Consider the following 23,341-nt stretch of genomic DNA (forward strand, 5'->3'; position numbering starts at 1 on the left):
TGCACCGTCCTGCCCGCCTTTCTCTGATTGGAAACACCAGAAGCCATTAGTTCTTTGTGTCTCTGTTCATGCTGTCTTTTGTCCCTCTCCCTCCCTCCTTGGGATGGCTCCAGTGGATCCTCTGTGTGGGCTCGTTCAACCTGCAGTCCCTGCATTGTGCAGACACGGACAGTCCCGTGCTCCTGGCTACGTCTGCTGCACCTTTCACGGCTGGACTGCACTTCCAGGTGAATGCAGGTCTTCAGTGGAACCCCTGCAAGGGCAGTGAGTTTGTATTGAGGAAAAGCAGCCTGCAGGTTGAAGCACACGCCCAGCCTGTGCAGGACGCCTGGTGTGGTGTTGGCTGCGGGGTCCCAGAAGGAAGGGTCGAGGGGTCCAACAGGAGATGCTGGCATCTGCATTGCAGTGGTCTTCCACCTTTTCACAAAAGCCTCAGGAGCTGCACGGCCTGAAAAAGAGACTAGAAAACTTCTGCACACCAAGTCTGGGAAGATGCGTGGAAACGTGCCATTTGTCTAGGGCCTTGGAAGGTGGAGAAGGAAGAGAGTTGATGGAAGGAATCACACCTGGGGCCAGCGCCTTATAGGTGTGGGGTCCCAAGAAACAGAGATACAAATGGGATCTGCCCGGGCAGCCGGAGTGAACCTTCTTCTCCAAAGGGATGTTTTTTCAGGGGATGGAACACATCCCCAGAAAATCAACCTCTGTTGAAGATGAGAAATCAGCTCCTTGAAGGGGCCGCCAGATCCGGCTGACAGAAGAAAGAACAACCCATGTAGAAGCAACCATGAAACAATCTAAAGTGACTCTGAAACGTACAGGCTTAATCTTGAGATCAAAGAGAGAGTGGTGACCCAAAAAATGCCCAGAAAGCTTTGCGAAAGAACTGCATAGACATCCCAGGCATAAAAGTCATCATACTGTCGATGAAATGACAAACTCGAGGGATGACTTAAACGCAGATCAGACCCTCGGAGTGTGGGAATCCGGAGACAGAGAGCGAACTCTGAGGAACCCCCCGAACGCAGCACAAAGCAACGGAAGAGACGAGGATATGTCCTTGCAAGGCTGGATTTGGGGGCCGGGTGGAATGTGTGGTGCAGTCAAACCACTAATGATATTTCTGGAGAATATTTTTTATAATGAGGACTTGATGATTTAGCTGCACATGCGCTACCCGCGGGTCTTAGAACGGGGAGACACTCGCTTGGGTTGCTTCTCATGGTGCCTGCGCACTTTTAGAGCCCGTGTCCTGGGATGCTTCTGCACATGGGAAGGCCGGGAGGTGGAAAGGGAGTGCAGGGCTTCCCACACCTCCGGGCCCTGGCCACAGCAGTCTGCCTTTCTGCCCAGCTAGTCGAGGCAGCTGCGCGTGTCCACCCGTTTGGAGGCAGGGGGTGTTTGCCTTTCCATGTGTGGAGACGGCCCAGACGTTTATTAAGCCCTGTTACCACTTTTGCAGTGCCATGACAGCCTCCGCTCCCCCCGAGGCCCTCGGCGGTCCAGAGGGAACGACCGTGCCCCTGACGCAGTGCGCAGCCTGGCTGGATGCCTATTTCCACGAGCCCGAGGCCATCAAGGAGCTCCCTGTGCCAGCTCTTCACCACCCCATTTTCCAGCAAGGTTAGTAACGGAACCGCTGCATGGTGTTTCCTTGAGGGAGCTTGACTTATGAACTATCACTGACATCACATTTCACTTTATTGACTCCACCGGCTTGGTATTTTTACATCATCTAAACAGAGACGGCATGTGGCTGAGTGGGGAGGACAAGAGTTCGCAGCCTCCACCCTCTCCAAATGCTTGTGTTAGTTTTGGCACGTGGTTGCATAATTCTTGGCAAAGGCAGTGAAAATGATGCATGCAGATTGACTCTTGACTCTAGCCGGCTGAAAGGTTTAAATAGGAACACATCTGAATGGCAGTCAATTTTTCAATAAGCTTATTGTTAACTTAAACTATCTGCTTGCCAACAGCACGGAAAACAAGACTTGTACATGGACAATTAGCCACTTCCATAAACTCAGTGGCTGACACTTACATCATAGCAGGTAGCAGTGTTGTGTCTTCTTAGATAAGTTTTAAATTTAATTTCTCAAACATACCGTGGTTTAGATATATTCTTAAGAGGTGAACTGAGAACTTCTTGCCTAAATATAGCATGCCAAAGGTGCTTAAAGTCTGTGATAGCTTGAAAACATTTCCCCAGACACTTCTTTTAAAGCTTTTATTTGGATCTGCTCAATACAAAAATTAATTATAGCAACTAAAATCATTCCAGACACCCACCAACAATTTATTTTGCATGGTGATTTTTTTTCATAAATAATATAAATGAATGTAATTCATATGTGAAATGCACAGATGTGTATGTGTAGTTGTATACATATATATCTTTAAGGGGAAAAATTACCCTGGGATTTTAGGCATGGTGAATTTAAAGCAGTCTTGAATTTCCAAATGGGATTTGCTAGGTGAGTGTAATGGTATTCTAATTGTTGCTATGCTTTTCAGCAGAAATAAAGTTGAAAATGGAGTGAAGTTTTCAAGCAAAACAGGTAGATAAACCCTTGAAGGTTGGGCTAATACCTAAGTTCAGTAACGAGATCAGACAAGTGAACAGATGAAACTGAGCATTTTTTTTTTTTTTTTTGCATAATGAACTGGGTGCCCTTCTGTTCCCTGAATCATAGAGGACTGTCTTCAGAAGGGCTGGAGGCTCTCTGGGACAGGCAAGTGGGGAGCTGGAGCAGGTGGGCCTTTGCCAGACCCTACACACATCCAAGAAACCCCTCTTCATCCACATCCACCAGTGAGATGCTACCAGGGCACAGGCACTCCTAAAGCCTCCTGGGCCACCACCTGCTCTGATCCCAACATTTCCCCAGCACCATGAGTTGATGGGCTGAGTAGACGTGGATGACCCTACTTGTTGTATACCTCTAATGTGCCAAGCACGGGACAGAGATGGTGCTCTGTGGTCCCAGGAAGTCAGAGTTTGGTTTTGTTGTCAAAGGAGAGGCTTGGAAATCTTGGAGCAGGGAACTCTTCTGTCTGCTGTGTCCATGCCGGGGTTATTGCTCTGCTAGTAGTAACAGGTAGGAGTATGAGGATGAGCCTGTGAACTCCTAGAGTTTACCTAAGGTTTGTTGTGCAGCTTAAAAGCTTAGCGGCAAAAGTTGCAAGAAAATCATTCGTCTTCTGCAAACCAGACAATGATCACAGTCATGGAGGTGGCTCTGCCGGTCCCACCAGGATATAGCGAGTAACAGGCCCTCATGCAGGCCGGCACGAGTCGAAGAAAGAGGCCTCTGCAGGTGCTGAGAGAGGTCATGCAGGACAGGGAAGGCCAGCAAGGAGTGATCAGGTGGTCCCCAAACTGCCTCTGTGACTGCTGAGCCGTTCCAGAGCCTTTCACCCTCACTCCTGCCCACTGCAGTGTTTGCAGCTCCTGGAGCTGAGGACTGGCCCCTGGGACTCCGCAGTCATGTCACCTTGTGCATAAAGAGACTTGAAGTCAGCCACACCTACCCCTGGCTTGGGGCCCACGCCAAGCCAAGCTGCATCCTGGATGGCAGGTCATGGTCTTGGTGACCAGGAGGACTTCTCCGTAGCTACGAGGATATGGGTAAAGGGCATCCAGCTTCCCCGCGGCCCTGCCCCTCTGGGAAAGCACTGCAGTGTAGGTGGGTGCTTCCCACTGGGGTGAGGTCCCCTCCAGCAAGGTTTTGGGCCGGAGGGGGACAGCCTCTCAAATCTTTCTTTTCTGGTGTCCAAGAAACTCTGACCCTGGATGCAAACCCTTCTCCTGAGAGCTGGGGTTCCCGGGGCCAGGCCTGCCTGCTGACAGTTTGTGGTGGCTGCCGGGGCTGGGATTTCCCACGCTGCAGCATGTGCAAGCCAGGCTTTTTAAATTTAGCTCAGTCGTTTACTCCTGGGCAGGAACCAGGTGCATGGATTTTATGGGTTGAAGAATGGGAGATGCTGGATGGTTATACAGTTGCTAACACGGAGTTAATTGGTTCTACCCCCAGATGTGGTAATGCCAGTTTCTGACATTTAGTTGAGTTTGCTCTGTGTCCAGTTTGTGTCGTTTGATGCCAGTGAAATCAACAGTGAGGGGAAAGTCCGCTAGGGGGAGAGTCTTCTGATATCTCAGAGCCCTCTGGAAACTGTAGAGTGGTAGAAATCGATCTTTTTAGCAGACTGGGAGGAACAGGTCCATTTTAATATGGAATAAGTATTTCCTTGACTGATTCCATTTTCTGCCATTTTAATTTTTGTGTATGTGTAACACTTTTGCTTATCATTTTTTGTCAGTCTTGCCTCTGAGATTTAGACCAAGATAATCTGTTCCAACCTGTTTTTTTGACATGCGATCATAATTGAGGTCATCCTTGAATTCCAACGCGTTTACCTTTTCTTCCTGAAACCCTGACTTGTAAAACTTCTGACTCCAGAGTGCCAGGCCCTCATCCCTTCTTCAGGCTCCCAAGTGTCCTGTTCTGCTGTTGGAAGCCCCTCTCTTCTGCACGCCTGATCCCTTCGCAGGACCACCTCTCATTTTCAGGATTCCTCTATGAGAAGAACGTGCTGTTCTTGATTTGTTTGTTTTGTTAAGGCTAACCACAAAAATATACATTAAGTTGAACCATATGAAATTGCTATTTTGAGGTTGAAATTTATCAAACACTAGAAATCTCATATGGTTCAACTTCTTATCTTGGGGACTTTACAAAGATCCCTTAGTAACAAGTTAGCTGTGTGGGTATTTCTGCAAAAGGACAGCAAAGCCATCTTTCCCAGCTGCCCAGGATTCTGGAAGTCTACATAGTGGCCTTGTTGTTGGGCCAAGACAGGTAGGCATTCCTAGTGGGAACGGATGACTGCAGTTCTGGAAGGAGGCTTCATTGTTCTGCTGAAGGAATTAAAACGAAACCTGAGCTATTGAATTACTTGTATTCTAATTTCTCATTAGAATGTTATTTTAGTAGTTGGCCCTTTTTAAAAAGCGTATTCAAAGAGTTTTTCTTCTTGGTTTACTTTAGTGTTGTTTGTTTGTGAGCCTGGTTTATTAAAAGTGTCAACACAATCGTTTTGCTGTGACAAAGACCCAGCAGTCTTGTTGCCCAATGAAGTGTTTAAGGAGGTCACTTTCTCCCTATAAGCTCCTCAGAAAGGTCAACTTCGTATTTATTTCTCATTCATTTTTCTCCAAGAAATACACACACACACACACACACACACACCAACACACCCTGGCACCCAGGCTGGAGTGCAGAGGTAAGAAGATCACGGCTCACTGCAGCCTCAGACTCCTGGATTCAAGCAGTCTTCCTGCCTCAGCTTCCCAAAGTGTTGGGATTACAGGTGTGAGCCACTGCAGCCAGCCTCCCCAAGAAATATTTAATAAAGCCACTATTCTTGAAATAGATCTTTACTGTTTAGATACTATTGTTTCTTTCATAATGAAATATCATTTAAACTTTTCTAGTAATGCTTTCTAATTTCCTTCCATATAAAAATTTTAGCTTCTTGGTATAACATGCATCCTAGACTAGCCTTACAGGTCAATAGCAAAAACAGTTAGAATAAGAAATTTAGTCATTTGCCAAAAGCAATTTTTTACAATGAGTTCAGGAAAAGAGGACCTACAGAAAACTAAGATGGACTTTCAGATACAGAGACATGTTCTCCCATCTCTAAGGCCTCCTGCCGTGCTGGCCAGGTCTCAGGCAGCAGGGCCGCTGACCCTGGGCTGCTGAACTTGGACCTGTGTCTGGGCCTTTCTGTGCCTTCTGCCAGACTGGGGTAGGGCTTCAGGACAGGGCTGGGCTCTGCTGGGACTGCCCACATGAGGCCATGAGAACAGTGGACCCAGATGGATTCCTGGGCCTTCTCACAGATGATGGCTTTCGACGGAAGAGCTCTGAGTTTTCTTTTTAAAGTGACTGCAATGTTCCCTTTTAAATGAAATATTTAACACTTTAATAATTCCTTCGTCACAGCTATTAGCTTGTAGCTATGAAATCCAGTTGCATGACAGCAGTAAAATCTGCATTTTTTAAACCTGCTGGCTAGAAGTAAGTGTTTGTAACTTCTGTGACAGAGCCTCAGAAAGGATTTCTCTCTCGTATTTGTGTCTTTCTGTCGTTGAGCTCCTCATTCCAGAAGGGCCTCTAACAAAAGCCCTGCCAGAGAGTTACAGGAAAGGCTCTTCGGGAGGAATTGATTTTCCCACTGCGTCCTGGAAGGCTGCCCCACTCTGCTTGTGCCTTCTGGTGAGGGCCTTGGGAGTCCTGGAAGGCGCAAGTCCTAGAGGATGTTGATGAGGGAGCCCAGCAACGTCATGACCCTGGGTGCTCACCTGAGTCGGCACTTTAACATTCCAAATCCCACTTGGAGCCATGCAGGGGCTGATTCTCCCAGCCCCTCCCCCAACCACCCCACCACCTTTCCAGGCCAGGAAGAGCCCACCCCTGACCAGCACCCATTCCTGCTGGACCAAGCAGGTCGTCTTCCCAGGAAAGAGCCACTAAGCCCTCTTCTTCCAAATGCCCTGGGGCCTCTTTTGGTCTTCTCAGAACGTGCCTTCTAAGCCACAACTCCGTCCTGTGTGTGTCTACAAAGGTGTTGCAGTTAAGACAGGGACGTTGTCTCTTCAAACCCCCTGTAGAGCCACAGAAGGGTGCAGGCTTTGTGCTTTCAGGTGCTTGGTACTGATATTTTCCCTGAACTTAGAAAAAAAAGTTACCAATTTAAAGAGGAGAGAATAGCTCAAATGAGAGATGCGTTTGCAGGTTCTGGTTGGTAGGCATCATTGTTCTTCCCGATTTTAAATGAGGGCTCATAAAAATTGTTGACCTTGCTGAAATATTACCTGGTGGAGCTGGAAAGGTTTGTAAACCTTCTTCCGATGCCCATTTATTGATTAGAACAAGCTAACAACACTGCACTTAAATTGAGTGGAAAGAAACAGCTGGTGAAAATGTCATTCTTTCAACCTTAGAGCTGCTGGGCTCCTTTGCAGGGACAATGAATGTGGAAATCTAGGTCTGCGGGCTTTTGAGGCCAAAACCCAGAGAGGTGAGAATAAAAATGCCCAGTCCACAGCTGACAGTGGATGGCAAGCCCACAGAATTAAAGGTGACCAGGAGGATGGCCAGATGTCTCGAATCAGTACTGGAAGCCACTACCAGGAACACCCATCATTTCTATCATGGAGAGAAAGCAAGTCCAGCACATTTCTGTGGTTTAAACCTTGACACAAAGAGTTAAGGTAGAATTTTAACATGAAAGTAGAGCAGGAGTCAGTAAAAGTGAAGGATGTGCATGCAGTGTGTGTAAATGGGAGAACAGAGTGAGCCCTGGAGGGGACAGAGGTGATGAGTGATCTTCTTCATTGGAGACATTTACTACCACCAGTCCATCAGGGCTTGGTCACCTGCCCAAAAATCCATCCCCTGTAGAGCCAGAAGCCCAGATCCCTACCAGTGTCCCTCTCAAAGCTATCTAGAGGAGTGTGGCACATTCTTCTGAGGCCCTATATGCCCAGAGCACAAGCCTTGCTTTCCTGGAACCAGTCACTCATGCAGTTCCTCTCCCATCACCTCTCCTCACACATCTGAATTACCTGCGTCATTTCCGGCCCCTCAACAGAATGAAAATCCCAGATATTCCAGAACGCTGTGCCCTGGGTGGAGGGCTTCTCCAGGTTGGGGGCTCCTGGCCCCAGCACAAAAAGCCTCATCTCAGCCAGAGGTCTCCCCAGATCCCTGGAGAGTTGGTAGCTCTCCTGGTTTGTTCTGGCTCTGTCTGCTCAGGGCTGGCCCATGGATTCCTGGCCAGGCCCTCAGTCACAGCCAGTGCACTTCACTCTCAGCTCTTGAATTAGACTCACCAGCTACATTTTGGCATATTGGCCAAAGATCCTGAGGTCCAGTCTGAGTTCATTGTTTCATATTCTATTACGTGGGTGCCTACTCTTTTGTTCTTTGTGCTGTGAACAACATCTTGGTCTAAGAGGTAGTTTTAAAGTGTCTACTAGGATTCATTCAAGCAAACAGCTTTTTCAAGTTACTCTTGTATCTCAGCCCTTTCATGGGGGAAAAAGGGGTATATGTATCAGAATATTCTAGAAATCTTTTTCATGATACTATACATACAAATTTCTATACATCTTACCCTCCCTGAGATATACCAAAATCTTAGGATGGCAAACACAACAGCCTATTTGGGGAATTAGTGTTCTGAAGGAATGTATCATAACAGATACAGCTCTTATAAGTGCTTTTACTATACCAAGTTGAGCATTTCTAATATAGTTATTTTTGTGAGAGACAAAAAAAACTGTGCTTTTTTAAGAAATGTTTTGCTGTTGAGTTGATAACTTCTGGGTTGTATATACGTGTGTCTACCTGATCTAGAACTTTGCGCAATGTCAAGTGAGAGAGTGGGAGAACCAGTGTAATTCATCTCTTTGATTGGGAGGAGTGAGAGAAAAAAATGCTACCTGTTAACGGTGTTACCGATAGGCTGTTGAATTGCATCAGGAAGACGCCCCAAGGTATCTGAAAAGCTTGGGGAGGAGATCCCAGGACAGCCCTTCAACAAAGACAAACAGACCTTCAAAGCGTTTATGGGTACATTTGGTGAAAAATGTGTTTTTTCTTTAAGATAGCCAGATAAGTGACACTATAGATGCTTCAGGGGCACTTTGAGCAATGGACGTGTCCGGTAGAGGGGAAGAGGTTGCTTCAGGTACTGGAAATGGACTGATTCTATCTAATACTATACCCCTAGCCCTAAGACTGCTGGAAGAGTTTAAACATTCATGAAGCCCACAATGTCACCTGACACCTCCCTAGGACACTGAAGGAAAATGGAGGGGCATCTTGGCTCCTGGTCTGCTGGTAGTGGCTAGAAGAACCACAGCCTGCCAGACCCCAGTAAATTCGTGGTAGCTCCGTGCAAAGAGCCCTTGGAGGAATCACCAGTTCCCAAGAGTACCTGGGAAACCTAGATACGTGAGAGTTTCATACTCAATCTAAGAAGTGGTCAGATCCTTGGTTCCCTGAGGTTCCCGTGAATCGGGGGAAAGTGAACTTGTAAGGGCCATCCCTCGAGGCTGCTGGGGTCACACAGCATAATTTGGCCAAGCTGAAAGACAACCAAAAGGACTGTTTGAAAGCTAGCTCCTTGCAAACCCTGTTGGACGTTAGTAAGGTTCTCTATTACAAAAAATAGTACTTACAAGATTTGAAATTATTATAAGTGCTGCTTCTGCAGGAAAAAATGTAACTTACCTCTAGTGTAGTAATTACACAGTAAATCAATGACAATTCCTATTAAAGATAAATCACTGTAATTTTGTCAGTGCCTTTAGAAAGATCATCTGCAGTGTCCTAATGCTGAACTTGGCTGAACTTTTTCTCAAAGAGTAGCGAGGAATCAGGTTTCTGCCCACAAACGTGTAAACTGCATTGTTTTCATTTTAAACAAGCTATGAAAAACATAGGAATTTTCTATCAAGTCTGTATTTTAAAGTTGAATAAAAACCTTTTACTTTAATGTGCTTTTATATTATTTATTCCCACTGTAGTCATTAGATAAACATATCCTACTTCTAAAAATAATGCCTACCTTAACATATCTTGTTGTCATAAAATGATGTGTGTTCATATTTTACAGGTAATGTTGGTGCCTTTTTAAATCATTCTAGCAGTAATAAATAGAATGATCTCTACTACCTGTGTTTACAGAGAAAATGCTATTTAAATAAAATGTGCATAGAATTGGACTATAAGTTGTCAACATGCTAAATATGTAAATATTGATTTAAAATGATGGCAGTAATGTCAAAAACCGACTGTAGGAACCAAAAGTGTAAAAATGACTACTTAATGTAAATGCTTTAACACGTTTTTTGCCTACAATTCTGGTGTTCAAGCTGACTCAGAATGTAAGATTTATGAGTATTTGTCCCTCTTTAAAGATTATGTTTTGTGTGTCAATGGAAAACTCAAATATTTACAGAGAGGGAATCCTCCCTTCTCTCGGAGTTGAGTGGGCATTGGTGTAGCTTCCAAGGCCACGTGAAGGTGGGGATGTCTCAGCTAGAGCAGACTTCCCCGAAGCTCAGCGGGGCGTCTCCAGCCTTGTGTCATGTTCAGTTGCATTCAATAAATAACTCCTGACGAAGAAAACGGAAGAACGAAATTGAGGAAAAGGAAGTCCTTCTTTAAAAGCTCTTAAATACTTTAATCAGGATTTCAGCTCAGGATTTCTCTACCCTCCCAAATATTGAAGTAGGTATTGGAAATGTTAGGAAGCAGAACCTCTCATGAGCCCTGCCTCTCCGCCAATGTCAATACAGCATAGCTGTTACTATGGCGACTACTTTTTTCTTTTCTTGTGTACTACTGTTAATTGTTGTACAAATATATATGGTGTAAAAAGAGAACCCACCGAGTCTTCTGTGCGTGAATGCATGTGCGCACACCGTCTGCTTTTTTTTAAGGGCCCGCTTGTTTCTCCGCTGGGCTCTGCTAGGCCCCCTCACCCCCCAGACAATACGGTTTTCTCTTCAGCCTTTTCCGACTTGCATGCTTCTAGTGAGACCTAGCAACTGAGCTCAAGAGACATATAGGGACTTACTGCTTGGGCGAGACAGCCACTTTTCATAGAAAACTCGCATCTCTTCGTCTTTTCGAAATAAAATATGCAAGAACCAACATAAATGGCATATCCCCCCCCCTTTTTCCCCAAGAATTGGGCCTTTGATGTTCAAGAGCAGCTAATATTAAAGGCCATCCCTAGAAGGCTGTAGAAACTGTACCTATTTATGACAAATGTAAAAACAGCACAAATCTAGCTGAATATGATGGTATCATTAGTTTGTGAATCGCATCCTTGAAAATAACTGTGGAGGAGCCAAATCGCTTTAAAAGAAGATAACAAAATGGTTTAAGCTACTTAGGTTGAATGCCAATTATATTTTAATATTCAACTGAGCATATTTTACTAAGAAAAAAGGCTGGGTTGACGCATGCATAACTCATTGGCAGCGTCGGCCAGCTGTGCCGCTCCACTCTCCGAATCACTTTGTGCATTTTAGTAGCATGGTAATTTAGTAGAGGACTACCTGAGTGATGGCATTTTCAATGAGCAGGTAATCTACAGAGAATTTTTATATGGTTATGAGTTCTGTGCTTCAGCCCGGCAACACAAAAATACATCAAGACCAATTACGGTATCAACTTTCAGTGTGATACCCTTGCCACGCAAGTGCATGTATTTCTGCCCCAGGCATTTCAAATTGCATCTAATTTGAAATCTTTGGGGTTTTAATTAAATTTCAGAATATATGGAATTCTTCATTAGTACCTGCTCTGAATAGCAGATCACCCTTCTCTCAGTCTCTCGTTAAAGAAGTAGGCTGTGGTAAATAGCGTATTCAGGAGCTGATCATTTGTGGGACTTGGGTCTTGGAACAGAAATAGTGAAATGCAAAATAATATCAAAAAGATTATTAGTCCAGGGAGAGTCTCTTGATTTGTATTTTAATGGAATTTTACATTTCTCTTAATGATTTGCAAATTGTCCTCTGATTATAAGATGCATTAAGCTTTTCATTTTAATGGCAAAGACACAGCCATTAGCAGAATTTTCTTCCTGTCTTCTTTTTAGAGTGCTTCCCTGCAGCAGATAAATATTGAAACCATTAACACCTTTTGATGTACATTACTGCCTGAGTCTTAGACCCACGCATGGCTGGCCGTGGTCTCTGCGTGTGGCACACCTGACCAGGGACTTGGTCTCTTTGCTAAGGGCAGCGAGCAGCACTGCCCGTTTCCTTTTCTAGAAAACAGGATTTGTTTTTAAAATTTCGCTGGGCAGTAGAGTTTGTGTTGAAGCTCACACATATAAATATTATTAGTGGCCTCATTTGTGTTAGAAAAGCTGTCTCAACAGTGTTAGAGTTGACAGTACCCACGGTTTCTATCTCGCTCCGGTCTGTCGAGCTGACCTTGAGGGAAATTTCAGAAACAGAGTCTAACCTTTCCCCTCAAGATGTTTCCCTGCAAACCCATGTACAGCGAGAGAGACGCACAGCTTTTTCTGTGTTGGCTGGCTGACCGTGGCTGACCGCAGCATGACCCTGACACCAGGACACTTGACTTTGGTTTGGCCTCTGAGATAATGTCTTGGTTTTAAGGCTAGGACTTCCAGTCCCCTAAAAGATGTATATGATTTACATGGCCAGGACTACAAGGCAAAAATAATCTATGCTGCTCCATCTGCTGAATATGCTTAGGGAGCTTTTGACTTTGACCCCTAATACAGCGACAGTCTGAGAAGGCAGCAGGTCTTTGGGCTAGGTGGCTTATGGCATCGGAGCCCTTTGGAATCCGGCAGCGCCCTTTGATTGTGTAACTAGGAAGAGTGAGGCTGAGAGGGTTGAAGAATCAGGCTGCCGAGTGCAGGGCAGCAGTGAGCGCCTCCCAGGTGAGGGAGGTCAGGCCCATGCCATGCCCACCCTCAGTTTTCAGGGCAGTTCTTCACTCTGGGCCGGCACAACTGACCCGAGAGTGTTTCCAAGCAGCTGTGGTTCCCCGTCACTCAGCTCTTCACCTTCGTACCTTGAGGTCCGCAGAGCCGGGCTCTTCCAGGATTTGAGGGGCTGGAGCCAGACGTGCCTCGTGCCCTCCCTTGCCCTTTCCCAGTGGGGCTTGCCTCCCTGAGATTTCTAGGAGCTCATCCACGTGCCCATCAAAACATGAGACCCTGCTTTTGTGCCGGGGCTGTGGGGTGGCATACTCTGCCCATGTGGAGCCTGGGGAATGACCTGCGAACGCCTCCAAGCTGTGTCATGCTCGTGAGTGGTGCAGGAGATGGCGCTACCCTGATGGCTTGGGCAACCTCAGCAAACACTCTTAGCCTTCGTATTAATCTGCTCAGCCTGCCATAACAAGGGGGCACAGACTGTGGGACTTGTACGACGGAAATCTTTCCCATAGCTCTGGAGACTGGAAGTCCAAGCTCAAGTTGCTGCTGGAGGGAGGCCTTTCTCCTTGTCTTGCAGATGGCCGTCTTCTTGCTCTGGCTCACATGGTCTTTCTCTGTGTGTGTGCGTTGCTTGCATCTGTCTCGGTGTGCTAATCTTCTTGCCACCCCATGTGAACTTCATTACCCCTAAAGACCCTATTTCCACGTTCTGAGGTACTAGGGGTTATGGCTTCAGCATATAAATTTGGGCAGAACATAGTTCAGCCCGTCACTTCCTTCCTAAGCCTCTGATTTTCCATTAGTAAAATGGAGACAATAGCAGCAATATGTACGATTGTCATGATGGTGAAATGAGACCCCCAAGGACTCAGCAGAAGAAATACCTGCTTATTTTACAGAGAGGAATGTTTTCTCCAAAGTTAGCAACCTGAGACAACTGGCTTTACCCTGGCCTTTCTGAACTCAGTGACAACTTAGCCGTTGTTCTGAAGTGCCGTTCTTTGCGTCCAACAAACTTATTCTGGATGCCTTCTCCAAAGCCCTGTCTCGTACATGCCCCGTGTAATGGGTTGTGGGAAGTGTGACTGCTGCAGACCCATGGCCATTCAGAGAGCACTTTGGTTTGTAGTAGTTCTCAAATGAAACTAACTAACGGAGCCGATTCATATTTCAGCTGGGAATAGAACATGCCAAACTGTCATTTCTTCTGCCTACTCACTGTTAAGTTCTAGTCCACAATAAATGGCTGCTTGAAGGAACTCCTGGACTCTGGCATGAGATGATCAAAGCATGTGCCCACATAGGCCAACTGCGAGAGGGTGAGCACGGTTATGGAGGGGGTCACTTGGTTCTGGAGGAGGCCTTGCAGCCGCTCCTGGCTGAGCCCAGCCCATGCAGCCTTCCAGACCCATGGGTCACTCTTCTTCAGATCTTCTCCTGTAACACCTGAATCTTCATTGTTTCATTCTCTCCTTTGTAAATGGTTCTCGAGCACCAGGGGACATTCTTTGATGTGTTTTGGACACAGTTGTGGACAAAATGAATTCTAAGGAGGCAGTGGATGAGGGGAATGGAGGGACAAATAGTGTACAACGAAACGTTACTTGACTCAATCATGCTGCAGCTGCAATGTGCACTTGAGTAGGTGTTTGCACCCAGCCGGTGTTTGTTTCTAGTACCAGGGTGGGATAACATTCTTTTCTATCCAAGCACTTAGCCCGGTGCCTGACTTATAACAAGTGATAATGAATAAGCAAAGTGTCAAGCCATTTTCAGAACTTTTAAAAAAGTCCCTGGGCTTGAGTGAACATTGGGTGAACATTGATCATAGCTTCCCTGCCCTCACCCAGAACTCAGAACATGCACTCCAAATGCTTGGATATTTCCTCTTATTCCCGTTCCTGTTGTAAATTAAGATGTCAGGGGGAAAAAAACAAGAAAATTTTGTAAATTAATACATTTGGAATTATCTTTTATCGGATTAGTAGAGTAGCAATTTTGAGATTTCCATTAACAATAATCATTGAGCACACTGATGGTAAGTTGATATTTTCTTTTTTTTTGAGTCGGAGTCTCACTCTGTCGCCCAGACTGGAGCGCAGTGGCCACTCCCAGCCACCGCAGCCTCTACCTGCTGGTCTCCGGCGATCCTTCCGCCTCAGCCTCCCAAGTAGCCGGAATTACAGGTGCGCGCTACCACACCTGGCTAATTTTTTGATTTATTGTAGAGATGAAGTCTCGCCAAGTTGCCCACGCGGGTCTCGAACCCGCGGGCTCAGGCATTCCGCTCACCTCGACCTCCCAAAGCACGGGATTACAGGCTGAGCCACCGAGCCCAGCCTATTTTTATCATGAAATATTTACTTTGGTTAAGAGGATGTTCAAAACAGACTTCTGAGAATAAATAATAAAGGACAGAGTCATACATATGCCACCCAAGTTAAGAAATGGAGCGTCCTCAGCCAGAGATGTGTCTGCCTTTTCCCACCCCTGTTCCATGTCTTGTGTCTGTCCATCAGTGGATAGAGTAGTACTGGTATCTACCTGTGACTTCCTTCTTTGAATCACCATATCGGTGAGATTCACATATGGTGAATCTTGTAGAGATAGTTCACTATGTATCACCGCCATATAGAATCCCATGTCATAAATGTGCCGTAATTTGTTTCCTTTCTATCGGTGGACATTAGGGTCTCAATTTTTGCCTTTTAAGACTAACGATGCTCTAGGTGTTCTCGTGTATATGCCCTAGTGTTCCAGCTAGCTGGAACTTGTGGGTAGAGTACTGGAGAAGAAGGAGCTATGCAGAGAAAGAATGTTAGAAATCTGCATGGTGTCCCTTTGAGTCTGTTGTAGATTACTAAGTCATATGTGCATTTGGAAACCACATGGGACCAGGTAAAGGACTATGGGGGATCTCTAAGCTGAACAGTTCCCAGAGTAATAACCATCACTAGAACGAGAAAATATGCAAACAAGTATGAAAAATTATTTCTGTTTTCTTTTCTTTAAAAGACAACTCTAGCTGTTAACAGAAAAATTAATAAGACTGCATTTTGGATTTTATAATATATGTAGAAGTAAGGTATATAACAATAATAGCATTAAAGATTGAGCTGGGGAAATATATTGTTATAAGTTTCTCACATTACTATGAGTAACTTAAAATTATTTGAGGACAGACTTTGATAAATCAAAGATTTATCATATGTATATATAATTAAAGTCCTGGAATTACTAAAAATCAAAATGTATAGCTCATAACCCAATAGAGAAGATAAAACAGAATACTAATTTTTAAAAATCTAAAAGATAGGGGAAAAGGGGAACAAAGAACAGATGAGAAAAATAAAAAATTGATAGACTTAAACCCAGCCACATTTATAATTACATTAAATGTAAATTTTCTTGAGATTCAAATAAAAAGGCATAGATTAGCAGAAAGCTGGACCCTAATAAATATTTTCTGCAAAATAAAGAGGATTTAAAAGGGTAAAAGAGTTCTGTGCAAAAATGAAAGATAAACAAAAGGAATACATATTAGAAAGATATAAGTATAACTGTCTTTATTTACAGATCACATAATTATTTACATAGAATACCTTAAAGAATTTTGAAAATAACTATTGAAACTAATAAGTGAATTTAATGTTGAGGATATAATTTCAACACAAAATATTAATTGTATTTTATACGGGGAAGTTTTAAAATGTAAACTATTTAACATTAATAAAAGATATGTAAGACTTCTATACTGAATAGCATAAAACATGGGTGAGAAACATTAAAGAAGACCGAAATCAATTGATTTCTTGGTCATTGGAAGAGCCAATATCGCCAAGAGGTCAATTCTCCATTAAATGGTCTTTGTATTCAGTTCAGTCACACTGTCAAATTTCCAGCTGATTTTAATATCAAAATACAAAGGACCTGGAATATTTAAAGCAATCTAGAAAAGGATGAAGTTGTAGGGTGTACATTTCTTAATTCAGGGCTTTCTACAGATCTGTAGTAATCAGGACCCTGAGATGAAAATCAAAACTTGAAGCGGTAGAACAGAGTAAAGACCTACACTTTTAGTTATTTTATCTTTGAGAAAAATCAGTGAGGAAAGCAGTCTTACAAATGGTGCTTAGCCGGGCTCGGTGGCTCAGCCTGTAATCCCGCGCCTTTGGGAGGCTGAGGTGAGTGGATTGCCTGAGCCCGCGGGTTCGAGACCCACCTGGGCTACTTGGTGAGACCTCATCTCTACAATAAGTCAAAAATTAGTCGGGCGTGGTAGTGCGCGCCTGTAATTCTGGCTGCTCGGAAGGCTGAGGCGGAAGGATCGCCGGAGCCCAGCAGGTCGAGGCTGCACTGGCCGCTCCCACTGGGCCAGTCTGGGCGACAGAGTGAGACTCCAACTCAAAAGAAAAGAAAAGAAAAGGAGTGAACTACACATATACGCAACCATGGGGATGAATCTCGACAATGTTGTGCAGAGCACAAGGAGCCAGACACAACAAGCACATACTTCTGATTTTTTATTGAATATTTACAGTGGTCGAAAATGACCTAGGATAGAAAAAATGAGAAGAATAACTGCCTCTGGGATTGTGCTGGCAGAGACTAACTTGGAAAAAGGCATGAGGGAATGTTCCAGCATGATGGCCATATTCTGTATTTTAGTAGCTTTGGTCACACAGGTATCTGTAGTTGTCAAAACTCATCAAATGGTGCACTGAAGATGGTGCATTTCATTGTATATAAATTCCACCTCGAAGGAAAAGAGAACTGTAAGTGGACATCGAACACTTAACTAATGGTGCATGTGCTGAGGTACTTGGGGAGGATCTATTGATGTCTACAGTTTACTTTGAAATGCAGAAAAAAGTGACAGTAAGAGGGATGGAGAGGTGGCTAGATGACAAAGCAAGTGCAGTATAAAATGTTAATTGTATCATCAGGATTAGATCTGAGGGAAGACCCCAATGCTTTTTTGTTTATTTTTAAAATGTGTATTTATTCTTACGTGTTTAAACTTCATTCACCTTCAAAGTACTCTTGGTTTGGTGCAATGCTCCTATCAAGAAGCTTTTTCCAACTGCTTAAAACAGTTTTCGAACTCATCAGTTTTGATGCCTGTTAGTGCTTCTGCTGTTTTTGGTTTCACCTCTTCCACATAAGCAAAATGTTTCTCAATGAGGACTTTTTTTCATTCTGGGAAACAAAAAAGTCACTTGGGGTGAGAGCAGGTGAACAGGGAGGGTAGGCCAGTGTTTTTGGTTAAAAACTGCTGAACACAGTGTGGGAGCATACGCTCATAAATCACCCATCACTAAATGAGCAAACACATTGAAAAAAAGGTTGAAAAACAAAATTCTCTGAAGCCAGATGCAGCCTCTCACAACAGTGCTAGGTGGTACACTGATGCCAGTGGGGTCCTAGAGGGAGAAGCCTGTACTGCCAGGGGCTCGCCCTCCAAGAGGGGGTTCCCTCTCATATGTGGCTATTCATTGTAAAATTCAACTGTGTGTCCGAAGCTTTTAATAGTATATTGAAGGAAAGAAATAAGTGTTATGGGTTTTCATCCCTTGAAAGCAAATTTGGGGAAAATATAATGAAAAGTGGCCTCTCTGTCCCAGACAGAAAGATGCCACATGGTATGGCTGTCTCTGCGCAGCCGAACCTGTGTGCCGCCCACCAGTTGCATTCTTGCAGACACGGGGTGGTGAGCAGGGACATTAGCATTAATTGAGTCCCTGTGTGCCACACTTGTGCTTGCCTGCCCTGGTAGGTGTGTGTGTCGGGGCCCCTCTGCTGCCTGCCTTGTTGTTGGTACAGGGCTTGAGCGACTCTGGGGGACACAGGTAATTGACAACTAAATCAGCACCACCATCGAATAGCAAGAAGGGCCCTGAAGCAGATGAAACAGGAGTTTTAGGTGATCCGAGGAGGCCTCTGAGGAGACGCTGCTTCGGCTGAGACCAGAACAAGGTAAGAGAACAAGCCACGTGAAGATCTAGGAGAAAAAATTCCCAGGAAGAGGAACTGACAGATGCAAATTTGCGGAGACAGCCAGGAATGAGCTTGCCATGTTCAAAAGGCAGCAAAGGCCAGATGACGAGAGTCCAGTGGGCGAGGGGGACTAGAGTTAGGAGGCGATGTGATGCCCGGAAAGGTTCTGGCAGAAAGGTGTGGTAGCACAGTGTGGCTGGCTGTGGCTGCGGGGTGGCCTCGGACTGTAGGATGGTGCTGTGCACAGAAGGAGAGGAAGGAGGGGAATGTGGACGGCACAGTTGGGAGGCCGCCGGGAGGGACCAAGCGGGCCGTGGCGGCCTCGGGGATGAGACGTGATGCCAGAGAGTGTGCGTTCTCCAAGTTGAGCCGAGAGGACTGACGGATGGATTGGACGCAGGTTGGACAGAGCGTAGGGAATCCTGGGTGTTTCCCTGAGCAGCAGGGCAGACGTGCCATCGGCTGTGGTGCCAAAGTCTTGGGGAGGGCCCATCTAGAGCTCAGAGCAAGAGTCCTGAGGGTGACATGCCGAGCGTGAGGCACCTTCGCGATGTGCCTGCAGAGACACTGGGTGTACATCCGATTTGCATCCGAAGCGCAGGTAGATCTGGGTGGTATGGAGATGAAAGCCGAGGGTCGTCTGCATGCGTCCTGGACCTCTCCCCAGCCCTCGAGGACGGGATGGCCACGTGAGGAAAGGGAGCCTCGAAGCCAGGCCTTTGGACTCTGGCCTGCCTCTGCCTTACCAGTGAACTAGGCGAGGGGCCTGGTGGGTCGGGCCAGTTTTACCTTGGACCCAGCATCGTGGCAGTCCTTGCACAGCCAGCTTCCCTCTGGCAGAGGACACACAAGATCTCCGTCAAAGGCAGCCACTAGTCTTGGCGTGATCCACAGGGTGCCGTCCCCTCTGCTTGGCCAGGCGTGTGGCGAGGCTTGGGGGCCGTGCCCCAGCCCGCCCAAGATTCCGCTTCAGTAGCCCTGGGTCGAGTGGTGACGGCAGAGTCGGCTCGTTACGGAGTGTTTTATTTAATGTCTCCACAGCCTGCTGCTGTGGTAGGACGTGGAGATTCATTCGTCTGAATGTCAAACCGCATTTCTGGGCCTGAAAAACCAAACGGTATCAACTTCGCCACCTTTCCCGAGTGTTCGCGTTTGTACACGTGAGGCGCCTGGCATAGCCACTGGCCTTCAGGAGGCGCTCCCCAGAGGTGGGGGGTCTGTGCTTTTGGGAGGTCTGCATGTGCTCAGGGCCGGCCACAGCTTGGCGCAATACAGATGCACCCTCCCACCTCACGGGCGGAGCACAGCTTACATCGTGTGACTTTTCCTCAGCAGCAGTGTGGGGGTTTTGGGGGCAGATGAACCCCCTCCAGGGTCGTCCGCATAGGACCAGCCCGGGAGCTTGATCCTGCGAGGCTTCCGTGTCGCTTTTACCTCCCTGACCCTCCTAGCTGCAGGGATGGTTTCTTTTTTTTTTTCAAGTTTATTTTATTTTTTTAACATATTTTTTATTTTAAAGTGCGGGGTACCGTTAAAGGTTAGGTATGAAATGTGTGTTGTGCAGGTACCCTTGTTGATGAGGTGTGCCCCCCACCCCGTCCCCAGACAGATACTGACTACCGTTAATCCCACCTCCCTTCCCCTTCCTGCATCCTCATAGTTTCCCACCACTGTCAATCCTTTTCTTATAGTATTATGATAGATGTTCAAGGTCCACTATATGCGTGAGAACATGTGATACTCAGATCTTTGTTTCTGTGAGAGATCACTCAGTATTATAAACTCCAATTCCACCCAGGTTGCTGCAAAATTCATGATTTTGTTCTTTTTTATGGCTGCGTAATATTCTATCGTGTATATGTACCACATTTCTAAAATCCAGTCCTCTTTTGATGGACAGCGTGGTTGGTTCCACGACCTTGCTATTGTGAGCAATGCTGCGATAAACATACGTGTGCAGGTATCTTTTTTATAGAGTGGGTTGAGTTCTTCAGGGTATATTCCCAGTAGGGGGATTGCGGGGTCATATGGAAAGTCGATTTTTAGAGCTTTTAGGAACCTCCTCTTCCTATTAATGCTGCATAACTCGCCGAAGTTTACCTCTTTGCACAGAACCAGCCTTGGAAGAGTCGTACATTTTGCCTCACAGCCTGCACAGCTAGGCTCAGGCTCAGTAGCTCCAGACTTCCAGTGCAGCAACAGTTCATGTAGTAGCTTACGCTCTCTGAGCAGTGTTCATGTGACAGGGCCTCTGCCAAATGCTTTGTGCGGGCTTCATTTTGATTTCCCTTCACCATACTGTTTTCTTGTTTCCAAGCTGAGGAAACTGAACTTTAAAGGGTGACTTCACTCCAGCAGCCGATCCCTGGCACTGATGAGATTTGAACCTGGGTCCTTCGGAGGCCAGAACGTGAGCTCATAGAAAAGGGTAAATGCACTGGGGAGACTTTTCTGGCCATGCCCTTGACACACAGAGCTGTACAGATGGAGTCTGGCTGAGGCTCACACTTGGGAACGTGAGCTGGTTTGGAAGTTGGCCGTGGTTTCTGTGTTGACTGCCCCATGGATGTTGGGAGCGTGACCTGTAGCGTCACTGCACCCTACATGCCCGGAGGCATCTTGTGTACTTCATTTTGGGGCCAGATTCTTCACCAAAAGGCAGTGGCCTCATTCAGACGGGGCATGAGAGGTTGTATTGATATTTCCCACAGATCTTTCTGGGGGAATCTGGGCTCCTGATAATGTATGTTTGGAAGTTTTTAAAGTTTTAAGTGATACATGGAAACTTGATCTTGCAAATTCGAATATCAGACATTTTCAGTTTTGTCTCTTTGCCAATGAATGTAAAAAAAAAAAAATCTCCCCATCCCACCCCTACCCCATAGTATGGTAGTGGAATTTTGGCCAAACGAAAAGAATCAGAATTAAGTTGCTAAATTCAAATGGGAACATAGTGGTGTTTAAGGAGTTTGTGTAACTTATGAGACCATGTCCTCAAGTTCTTCCTGTACATTTTGTTACGTTTAAAGTCCACTCTCCCAGCTTTGAAATAATTCTGGTTTTTGAGAACTTAGGAGATGTGGCATAACCTGCTGGAGCTGGCTTTAGGATTGTTGTAATACACCCTATAGTCACTACAGTCAGTTAATGAACAGATGAAGTTGCAACTTTGGGTCCATCCAGGGTTCCCTGCCGAATTCTGAAATGCCATGACACTATCTAGAAAGGAGACGTAGGATAGCCGGTCTCCAAGGCGACACCTAACGAGGCTTCCTGCTGACATTCATGCCCTGGTTCCTTATCAGACTGAATCGGGCTGGCCCTGAGTGACAGCAGAATATGGTAGGAGTGATGGTATGCAACCCCGAGGCCAGATCATACAAGGCCTTGCAGCTCCCAGGGCCCTCAGGTCACTTGCCCTGAGGACAGCCAGCACCGTGGTGGGGGACACACAGCTAGCCCCTGGAAGAGCCCACCAGGAGAGGAACCCTGGAAGTCAGGCCCTCTGGAGACAGGTCCTCCAGCCGCAGTCAAGCCTTCGGAGGGCGGCAGCTGTGGAGGAGAGCTGTTGAGAGAAGACCTTCGGAATTCCTGCCCCATAAAGACCATGAAAGAGAAGAAAAGCGAGTTTTGTTGTTTGTGGCCGCTAAGTCTCAGGCTTATGTGTTCCCTGTCTGTAGCAACCTGTGCACGATGCAAAGCACTTCCCGGCATTTACTGACTCGTCAGACTTCCTTGTGTGTCTGATCCTTCTTCTCTCGTCTCCTCTTTCTTCAACAATCTTCAACCATCTCCTGCGTACAAATACTATAGGGGAAACAGAGTGACTCACACATGGACAAATGGAGCGCCCTAGAGCGCCCAGGCTTGGGGGTGCTCCCGGGAAGGTGATGAGAAGTCCTGTGTAAGCCAGCCCTGCAGGAAGCAGAGTCACCTTCAGCAGGGGGTGCTGGAGAGAGCTGCATGGAGGAGGTGGTGTTTGCGCCAGGCTTGGGCGCAGGTGGGATTTGAAGACATGGAAATAAGAGAGAAAGCCGCATCGACTGAGGCCTGGCCTTTGTGCAGAACAGCAAGCGATTGCTTCCGGCTGGAGGAGAAGCGGTGTGAGGAGAGGCCGTGGGTCTCCCCCAAGATGGGGAAGGTCGTGATTCCCACGGGGAGCAGCAAGGAGCCCCTCAAGACTTTTCAGACAGGAGTGACAGGAGCCACACTGGGCATGACGAGGACTCACGTGGACAGTCCAGGTGATGGGTGACTGCGGGGAAGGGAGGACACAGCCAGCACAAGGGGGCAAGGAGGACCTGGCGTGGGCTGTGGCCACAGGTGGCGAGGGAAAAGAAGACGTGGAGCTGGGAATTGCAGAGTCGCTTGAGAATGCAGACAGGTGGGATGGGCCAGATGCGAGACGGATTTGGGGGTCAGTGGTGTGGAAGTGACTGATGAGCCCATAGAAATGGGTGAGAAAAATGGCCGAAGAAGGGTCTTCCAGATGTGACTTTCTCAGCATGGGGTGGAACACACAGAGGAGGCCACGGAGGCCCACAGGGGGTCCGTGGGGAGCAGACGAGGCCAGTGGTTGACATCAGGGAGTTCAGGGCTTTCCTCTATGTAGAAAATAGCATTTTCCTGCCTGGTGGCTTAAGGCCAGCCCTAGAAAAAGATGACTTGATCATGCCATTCCCTCTCTAAAGCTCTGCATTGTCTCCTACTGCGTTCGGGGTAAGACCCAGGACCTCATGTGGCCAGCTGTAGGGTGTGTGCTGCTCCCGGGGTCTCATCTGCATTCCTGCACCAGCCAAGCCACACTGCACCCACGTCAGGCAGCGTCAGCCCCTCC

The 23,341-nt window shown here is 46.5% G+C and overlaps 1 protein-coding gene across 1 annotated transcript in view; it reads left to right on the plus strand.

The window, feature by feature from the left end:
- The window catches only part of MGMT (O-6-methylguanine-DNA methyltransferase), a 219,951-nt gene that overhangs the window by 160,826 nt on the left and 35,784 nt on the right, over positions 1-23,341 (plus strand). Inside the window, exon 2 of the mRNA XM_021716071.1 lies at positions 1,463-1,623. Coding sequence (XP_021571746.1) covers positions 1,463-1,623 — 161 coding nt within the window. The remainder of the gene's footprint in view (positions 1-1,462; positions 1,624-23,341) is intronic.

This window comes from Carlito syrichta, unplaced genomic scaffold (genome assembly GCF_000164805.1).
Source record: "Carlito syrichta isolate Samal-C Ts95f unplaced genomic scaffold, Tarsius_syrichta-2.0.1 Scaffold308151, whole genome shotgun sequence".
NCBI classification, from domain to species: domain Eukaryota; kingdom Metazoa; phylum Chordata; class Mammalia; order Primates; family Tarsiidae; genus Carlito; species Carlito syrichta.